Source organism: Octopus bimaculoides, chromosome 4, assembly GCF_001194135.2.
Source record: "Octopus bimaculoides isolate UCB-OBI-ISO-001 chromosome 4, ASM119413v2, whole genome shotgun sequence".
Classification (NCBI taxonomy): domain Eukaryota; kingdom Metazoa; phylum Mollusca; class Cephalopoda; order Octopoda; family Octopodidae; genus Octopus; species Octopus bimaculoides.
The window spans coordinates 98,939,877-98,949,867 of NC_068984.1; the positions used below are offsets into that span (position 1 = coordinate 98,939,877).

Here is a 9,991-nt window from a genome sequence, read left to right on the forward strand (position 1 = left end):
TATATATATACGCACACACACACACACACACACACACACACACACACATACATATGTATACAAAGATACAAACACATTTACAGGCACATGTATATGTGTATTTGTCTATAGATATGTCTATCGTCTCTCTTCTCTCTCTTGACGCATATATCTCTTTCTCTCTCATCATTGATTTCTTTAATTATTCTTTTCTCACTTCTTGCCTCCTCTTTCTCTGCAACAGATACGCACATATATTCACACACACACGTGCATGGGCATATGTACACAGACACGCAGATACACACACTCACACACATACTAATTATTTTTCTACCATTAATTCTTCCAACCCCATTTCTCTTCCTCCTTCATCTCTCCCTCTCTTTCTTTCTCTCTTCACCTCCTCACTTCTTCCTGTACCTTCTCCCTGATCCCCTCCTATCCCAATATTGTTCTTAGCTTCTGGCACTACTCCTCTCTCTCTTTCTCTCACTTTGCACTAATTTGTTTGCCCCCTATAACCCACTTCACTAGAATTGTTTTCATTAACTCCCAGCTACTCTCTTCCTTATCCTCTGCTCTACTTCTTAATGTATCCATCCTTCCACAACTACCCACTGTTGCTGTGCTTTTTCAATCTTTCTCTCTTTCTTTCTCTCTCTCTCTTCTCCTCTCATTTTCTCCATGCACTCCTCCTCATACTTTTCTCCTCCACCACCTACTTTCTCTTTACATTTCACTTAACCACTTTGCCACCATCATGTTGGGTCCTCCCTTCCTGTCCCTCTACCTTTCTAACACCTCTCCAGCCTCCCCCATCCTTCTGCAACCTGAACTCTAATTGCTGTGGTACCCACCTACCTATACACTTACCCCCACAACACACAAATACACACAATAATCATCCACCCTTCTACCCCATCCAAGCCTCTGATCATGTGACAGTTCTATAACATGCAACCTGATTTCAATTTCCACCTAGATCTACTTCATTTGTCTTCATCAATGAATCCCTGGTTCATTTCTACATTATACCCAAGGCAAAGGCATAGCTGTGTGATTAGAAGGTGTGTCATCCCTTTTATAAGACAGTAGGTTGTGATTTGAAGGAGCCTTGGCTGCTAGTTATAGCATGTCAAGTGACAAGGTCCATCTTTTCTACATGTTGATTCTGCTTGTCATGCTCTACAGCACTGAAACCTGAACACCATCCTCAAACAAGACCTGAACAAGCTTGAAGTGTTTCAAATGGGGTGTCTCTCTTTATGACTGAATCTTAAACAACAACATCTGAGAACAATGCCAGCCACAGCCAACCATTGAAGACCAAGTCCAGCAGCACAGGCTACAGTGGTTTGGCTATGTCTGCAGGATGAGCACTAGAAGACTACCACACCAACTTTTGTGGCAGCAGTGATTCATGCCCTGGAGAATCCAGTGCAATGTAGGAAAGAAGACATAGGCAAAACAGATCGAGGATGACCTGAAATACCAACACTTCAACTTTAAGTACACTAAGGCCAGCACTAGGGATCAGAAAGCACGGAATAATATCATCACCAGAGTACATGGAATAACATCATCCAACAGCACCCACAGCAGAGTATTGGTCAAGAGGATAGCCTTCTCCTCCAGTCATCAGCTAGGGATTAAAGAAGAAAAAGATGTCAAGTGACCATAGAGGCTTTCTTGTTAGCCTGTTACTACAACACAGTTGGGAGACCTAGTTTCACAGGAGCTGAAAGTGAACTCCTACTGATTCTAATGAATTTACAAAGTCTAATCCAGCCACTACCCATTGATAATAACTGAAAGATGTGGATGCAACAGACTGTGTGTTGTGTGTGTATGGTACATACATTGAGATGATGTATGGCAATAAAACAGGGACAGTAGTGGCAACGGTGGTAGTAGTAGTGATGATGATGAGGAGGAGGACCATATTCATTACAACAGTGATAATTATGGTAATGAAAGTTCAGTTACAGTCAGTGATATGGTGTGCCATGAGGATGCATTCGTTCAGTCAACTGAATAACCTGCTCTTGAATTAACATATAAGAGGGTGAAAATTCCACAGACACATGAGTACTCTTAAAGTAATTCTCAAACAGGATCAGTATGACACAATGTGTGACAAGGCTGTCTCTTTTGGATTACAAGTATGATCCACTTGATGGGATTCTATACAGTTTTCATCAACTCAATTTCATGCTCAAGGTATGGGTTACTCCAAAGCTATAGAAAATGATGTTTACTCAAAATGTCGCAAGGTAGAACTGAATCAGGCATCTCATGGTTGAAAAACAAACTTCTTAAGCATTCATCCATACTGCATCCACTGTTGATGTCTAACATTTGTATAAACGAAATAAAGAATTGTTTGTTCCTCATATATTTCTTAAGTAAAGCGTTAATATTACACAATCAAGTAATTTATGTATTTGTCTCTTACTCCATGCTAATCAAGACTATGGTAACTTTATCAGAGTGTCACCAACACTGTGATAATCTTAACATAGGTTCAAGTCTATGGCAACTGCAACATAGTATCATAAAGTCTATGATTAGAGAATATCGTCATCTCTATGGTAATTGTAACATGATGTCATCATGATTATGGTAGCTGTAACATAGTGTGATCAACTGTATGGTAACTGCAACATTGTATGGTAATTGAAACAGTGGTATCAGGTCTTTGATAATTGTAACATAGGTGCAGGTGTGGCTGTGTGGTAAGAAGCTTGTTTCTCAATCACTTGGTTTTGGGTTCAGTCTCACTGCATGGCACCTTAGGCAAGTGTCTTGTACTATAACCCCGAGCTGACAAAAGCCTTGTGAGTGGATTTGGGACACAGAAACTAAAAGAAGCTTGTTGTGTATATGTGTGTCTGAGTTTGTCCCTTCCACCATCGTTTGACAACCGATGTTGGTTCTATATTTAAGAGATGAGAAATTATGTACATTATTTACAATTTACGGATATTTGTCCTCATCTTGTTTGTTGTTCATATAACATTTTGGTTGATATACCTTCCAACTTTCATCAGGTGTCTTGGGGAAATTTTGAACTTGGGTTCTCATTCCTAAGGTATTTTTTGATGTTATTATTATTATTATTATTATTCAGGTCACTGCCTGGAATCGAACCTGGAATCTTGGGGTTAGTAGGCCACGTTCTTAACAACTACGCTATATGACAAATATCCATCAAATCTAAATAATGAACCGATGTTGGTATGTTTATGTCTCCATAACTTAGCAGTTCGCCAAAAAGATACCGATAGAATAAGTACTAGGCTTACAAAGAATAAGTCCTGGGGTCAATTTCTTCAACTATAACCCTTTAAGGTGGTGCCCCAGCATGGCTGCAGTCAAATGACTGAAACAAGTAAATGAATTTAAGAATACTGTGATAAACTCTGTGGTAACTGTGACATAGTGTCATCACCTGTATGGTAGCTGTTGTCATCACAGGATCCAAGGAAATCAAGAATAGTTTGCTTCATCAACATTTAGTAGATGAAAAACTTTGCTTAGTTCAATTTGTTTTTCATGGCTGAGTGTGGTGGGGAAAGGCAGCCCCATTGCTACTGGGTGAATTCTTGTTCTTCATATGAGTGTGAAGAAAAAAGGGAAGAAATGTTTCATTTCACTTGGGCTTGTAACAAATATAAATCATTCTTGTAAGAATTAAAAAAAAAAGTTTATTCAAATTTTGTGAATTCATTTACTAATCTTACTGCCTCTGACTCTCCATTGACATCTACCACTATTACATACCAGTAGCACCTCTGTTGCTATCTAATACATGCTCTCTCTCTCTCTCTCCATGGTACCACATTTTTATTACCATCACATCACATTGTTTATGCTCTTTACTATTCAACATTCAAATCAATGATTACTAAGTAACTAATACCCCTCTCTCTTGGTTTCCTCTCTCCCTCTCCCTCCCCCTCTCATTCTCCTGTCTCTCCTCCCTTACTTTTCTCTGTGTTCTCTCTCCCCCTATACTATTTTCTCACCATCTCCCCCACTCACACTCATTCTCTCTTTTGGCTATCAGTCCCTTTCTATTTACACTCGTGGTTGCATTGCTTTGAAAGAACAGAGACAAATGGAGCTCATTAACCTTCTAGGAGACAGACAACCTTTCTAGTACTGCTTTCTTAATAAAGTACACCTAGTACACTCTTTAAAGTGGTTACTGTTAAAAAGCTCATCTAACTATAGGAACCATGTCAAAAATATAGGTATGGCTGTGTGGTAAGAAACTTGCTTCCCAACCACATGGTTCTGGGTTCAGTCTCACTACGTGGCACCTTGGGTAAGTGTCTTCTAGTGAAGACTGAGGCCAACCAAAGCCTTGTTAGTGGGCTTGGTAGACGGAAACTGAAAGAAGCTCGTCGTGTGTGTGTGTGTGCATGGGTACGTGTGTGTCTTTGTGTCTGTGTTTATCCTCACCACCACCACTTGACAACTGGTGTTTGGCTAAAGAGACCAATAGTATAAGTACCAGGCTGAACAAAAATAAGTACTGTAGGTCAATTCATTTGATTAAAAATTCTTCAAAGTAGTGCCCCAGCATGACCGCAGTCTAATGACTGAAGCAAGTAAAAAATAAAAGATACAAGTTATATCTGGATCTCTGATGCATCAAAGAAAGGAATGAAGCTCTGATCACCTGCTCAATCCAACTAAGATGGAAAGTGGGTCTAAAAGTAGTTGAAGATGATATTTTGGAAGGATATTCTTTATAACTTGTCTGTTTTCTAAATATGTTATATGCTATTTATATGTTCCTTATATTTTTTTTATGTATTTTAAATACTTTTTATATATTGTATATACATTGTCTACATATCTTTCAGCTACTTTATATATATTTTTTCCATATATTTATTATATAATTTATATATATTTATATATATTTACATAAATATACTTTTGCATATTATAAGCATATTTAACATTATATATATATATATATATATATATATATATATATATATATATATATATATATATATATATATATATTTAATTCCAAGAGAGTTAGAGGTTGTGAATCCAACCAACTAAGGGATAATATCTATCCAATATACTGCTGGTAGAATACCCAATTATTAATGCACAAGTGTTTTTTCATTGCATGGCAATTACACTTCTGAATGTAATAAATGGGCGAGGGTAAAAGGTTTTTTTTACCCTTAATTTATACAGCAATAAGAAAATGGAGGGGATCAAGGGGTGGTATTCATCAACTTTTAGACATAATATTATGTCTATTTATTTATATTTAAAAAAGAAAAACAATTATAACAATATACATACATGTTTAATATATTCTGCTTTACATATATAATATATAAAAATACCAGTAATTATTAAAATATATAACGTAGAGCATAGAAAGTAGGATAGTATCTTATAGCTGTTTCAGCCAAGAAGCCATAGTACCTCACTCTGTAAGATACTATCCTACTTTCTATGCTCTATGTTATATAAGATACTATCCTACTTTCCATGTTCTATGTTATATATTTTAATAATTACTGGTATTTTTATATATTATATATGTAAAGCAGAATATATTAAACATGTATGTATATTGTTATAATTGTTTTTTTTTTTAATAAATAAATAGATATAATATAATGTCTAAAATTGATGAATACCATCTCTTGATCCCCTCCATTTTCTTATTGCTGTGTGCGTGTGTGTGTCATATCACAAATAGTATCTGATATATTACATCATATTGTTATTATTATACTTGAGGATGGTGATTTATTTATTTTTATTTTCACCATTTAAGCATATGCACTATTTATTTTATCTTCATTTTAGTTTTATTTGCATTATTTTTAGTTTATTTGTTGGTCAAAGTTCTTTCCTCACACTTTCTGTGGCCTCTTCAGTGATTCTGTCCCATGTGTCTCCTTCTGTCCTGCTTATTCCATTTTGTCCTTCTGTGGTTATGTATCTCTATCTGCATTCTACATCTCTATATCTGTCATAAAATAATACAAATAAAAAGTAAAGTGAAGATGACATAAATAGCACACATGTTCTATTGGCAAAAGAAAAAGTTATTATCCCCAAGTTTAACAATATCTGTTTCAATCACACATATTTACACATCAAGAATCTTGCAAAACAAATGCATAAAGGTGTATTGTATTGTATTATATATTGTACACATATCCTATACAATTTTATATATAATTACATGTATTATCAAATTTGTTATGACTAATTATACCAGGTGAAATTCTACTTTTATCATTGAGTGTCCACCATCACCTATCAGTAACTGTTCTATTGTTATTCTTAATATTTCTTTAAAATAACAGCCTTATATTTTTCATATATTTTACAGATATTTTCTCTATATTTTGTTTTCTATATATTTTACATGTGATTCATATTATTTTATGTGTTTTCTACATATTCTCAATATATTTCATATATTGTAGGTGGCAATGCTAAACTCTTACTGCTGCTATGTGTTTCTCCAACCAAGCACTACATTACTGAATCTCTGCAATGTCTTGGCTTCGGGCAAAGAGCCAGACAGGTTCAAAGAGGTCCAGCTAAACGTAGATTGCCAACAACCATGGAGAAATCTGAAGTTTCTGCAATCAACAGAAGTCATTCCAAAACCCCGCCAGTAACAAAATAACAGTAAACAACTAAACAAGCCAACAAAGACAGCCTCTGTATAGTTGCTGGTATGCTAGAAATAGTAGCCAAAACTTTCTCAAATTACACACTACCATCTTGAAAAGAAAGGAACATTAAATAATGTAGTACTAGATGTCTGGGGAAAAAATATCAGAATTGTATAGGATTCAAAACCAACAGCAACAACAATTGAAATTAATGATAATTCTTTCTAATTTTTGTGCAGAAATTTTGAGGAGAAGAACAAATTGATTATATTGACCTGAGTACTTGACTGGTACTTTATTTTATCAATCCTTTGGCTTTTGAACTCATAATGTAAAAAGTCAGAAGTAATGCTGCTAAGTATTTTTCTCAGGCATGGTAATGACTGTACCAGCTCACCACTTTTACTATTATTATTATTTTCATTATTATTATGAATAAATAAATAAATAAAGATGTTTCCAAAATATCAAACGTTTTTCTTTTTTTTTTATTTTCTACATCGTGTTTTATTTCAATAGTTCTTAACCTGGAGTACAGTGGCTCCCTTAGGAACTGAGAGCTCAGAAGTGGGGCTGCAAATGTCAAGGAGGAATTGGATGCTTAAAGGGTCCTGATTTTTCTTAAAAATAAAATATATAAACAAAATACAATGTTTTTAAATACATTTTCAAAACAACTCTTTGCTTGGATTAGAATGAGGCAAACATTGAGATAACAGTGATATGTGTGTGTGCGCATGCGTGCGTGCATGTTTGTGTGTGTGTGTGTGTGTAAATAAAACCACTAATATCTCTGTCTTAAGCCAGAAATAAAGTTGTTGTTGGCATATCCTTCCTTGTATCTGTAGTACAACTGTTAGCTAAGCAGTGGAGCAGATCATGAAATATGTGAATGGGAATGTATGAGGCTCTGTTTGTCAAATATTGAACCCAATTTTTTAAAGTAGGTACAAGCGTGGCTGCATGGTAAGAAGCTTGCTTCCCAATCACATAGTTCTAGGTTCAGTCCCATTGTATGATACCTTGGGCAAGTGTCTTCTACTATAGCCCCAGGCTGGCCAAATCCTTGAGAATGGGTTTGGTAGATGGAAACTGAAAGAAGCTTGTTGTATATATGTGTACATGTGTGTGTCTATGTGTTTGTGTTTGAACCTACACTACCACTTGACAATTGGTACTGGTGTGTTTATGTCCATTAACTTAGTAGTTCAACAAAAGAGATTGATAGAATAAGTACGAGACTTTAAAAACAAGTACTGGAGTCAACTTATTCAACTAAAAATTTTCCAAGGCAGTGCCCCAGTATGACTTGTTTAATGACTGAAACAAGTAAAAGATAAAAAATAAAAGAGTAAATTCTTATCAAGCACAAAATAGTATCTATTAGTTAGTTTTTCAATTTTAAAATATGTTTTGGGAATATAATGTTTTCCTGATATTTTAACTTAATTCATTCATATTTCTTTCTAAATATAATTTCCTTATATAAATTCATGTCTTTGTCTTTGGTAATTTTCATAAAAATTTAACATAGCTCCATGCAAATACCTTATAAAGATATACATACTAGAATGGGTAGTATAGAAAATATACATGATAAGCTACCGCACAAAATTAACTTTTGTTTGTGCAAAATAATCTACTGTATCCTTTTGGTAGGTGGGTTCCATATAACAAGGTGGTGGGTTTGTAAAATATCATTCAGTGACAGAAGATAGGTTACAAAAGACTAAGAATCCCTACTTTATTCCTCTGACACTCTTCTAATACACTGCCTATTTCTACATTTGAATATTTTTCTCTTTGCGTTTCTTTAATAAAAGATTTCAAAATTTGTCATACAGGAAAGTGTCATAATAAGGGTTAAAATAATAAATAACCTGACTTCAGAATAAATTCTGTTGTAAGATTAAAACGTGTTGTATACAAGAGTGATAAATTCATTGTTAACATGTACAGTTATAAAGCACAAACTCTACCAAATAAAGAAGATGAAAATCATGACAGAATGGGCCAAGCATGCAATAAAAGGAAAAGACATGAAAGATAAGGTTTAACCCTTCAGCATTCAGATTATTTTGTTAAATGATTAAATAAATCATAGTTTTGAATTAATCATGACTTATCTTGTAGCTTCACGGTTTTTATGATGTGGTAGTATATTTTTACAACGACATTGTAGGGTAGGTATGAAGAGCCAGATCTGGTTACTTTGAATATTAAGAAGGTGGAATATTTTGGCTGGATATAGTCAAATTAAATGCTAAAGAGTTAATAGTTCACAATTTTAAGCTTAACATATCCTGAAAATTACATTTTGTTAAACAAACTGCCACTCTTACCATCAGCAGCCAGGTGGAGAGAGTATTGTGCAAATACTGATGAATTGTTAAATAACAATGAATCTGGTACATTCAATCCTCAACTTGGGCTGCCAAAAATCACCCACAGTATCAACAGTGGGGCCCAACAGCATATGCTGGTTCTGCACCCCTTTGAGCAGCATCAAATTCACTTATCTGTCCACAAACACTCCCCAAGTTTTCCTATCATTTATGAACTCTCTTGCCTCTCTCACTCCAACACTTCTTACAACCAAAGCTTTTCTCACTCCATCCTTCCACACAAACCGAGGTCTGCCTCTGGTTCTTCTGCCTACCACTTCTCTGCCTTCATCACCTTACCATTCCTCATCCATCCTCTCCATGTAACCAAACCACCTCAACATTCATCTATCCATTTTGGTTGTTAGATTTTCTCTCATTCCTGCTCGTCTTCACACTTCCTCATCCCTCATCCCTCATCTACTACCTGCTATTTCTCTCCATTTTCTCCTACCATTTGGGCTCCCTAGCATTTACCTCTCTTACCATACCATCTATATATAAATTAAACAGCCACAGAGACATCACACAACCCTGTCTTAACCTCACTTTCACATCAAATCACTCACTTCACCACTCACCCTAACACACGCTCTGCTTTCTTTCTCTCTCTCTCGCTATATATATATAAGGTGCAGGCATAGCTATCAGGACAAAATCCCCATCAAGGATAAAATCTTCCCCGAGGACAAAACAACCCTGGATAAAAATATCAACTAATAAATATTTAAAATTTTTATAAAATTTCACTTTCCTAAAATATTTTTCTTGTAAAGAAAGAACTGGGGATATTGACTGCCGGGGATTTTGTCCAGCAGGGTATTTTGGATAAATATCTAGATCTGAACCCAGTAGGAAAAATGAACACCAAAATGTGTAACAGTTGTAATGCACCATATATTAAAGGAATATGAGGATAAAAGTACACACTGGAAACGGGGGGGGGGG

General features: G+C 35.2%; 1 protein-coding gene across 2 annotated transcripts in view; it reads left to right on the forward strand.

Moving 5' to 3' along the window:
• LOC106871796 (kinesin-like protein KIF25) overlaps window positions 1–7,131 on the forward strand; it is a 505,449-nt gene extending 498,318 nt beyond the window's left edge. For both annotated transcript variants that reach the window (XM_052967307.1, XM_052967306.1), the window contains exon 14: window positions 6,465–7,131. In XM_052967307.1, the coding sequence (XP_052823267.1) occupies window positions 6,465–6,670 (206 nt within the window). In that variant the 3' untranslated portion in view covers window positions 6,671–7,131. The remainder of the gene's footprint in view (window positions 1–6,464) is intronic.
• The last annotated feature ends 2,860 nt before the right edge of the window (window positions 7,132–9,991 follow it).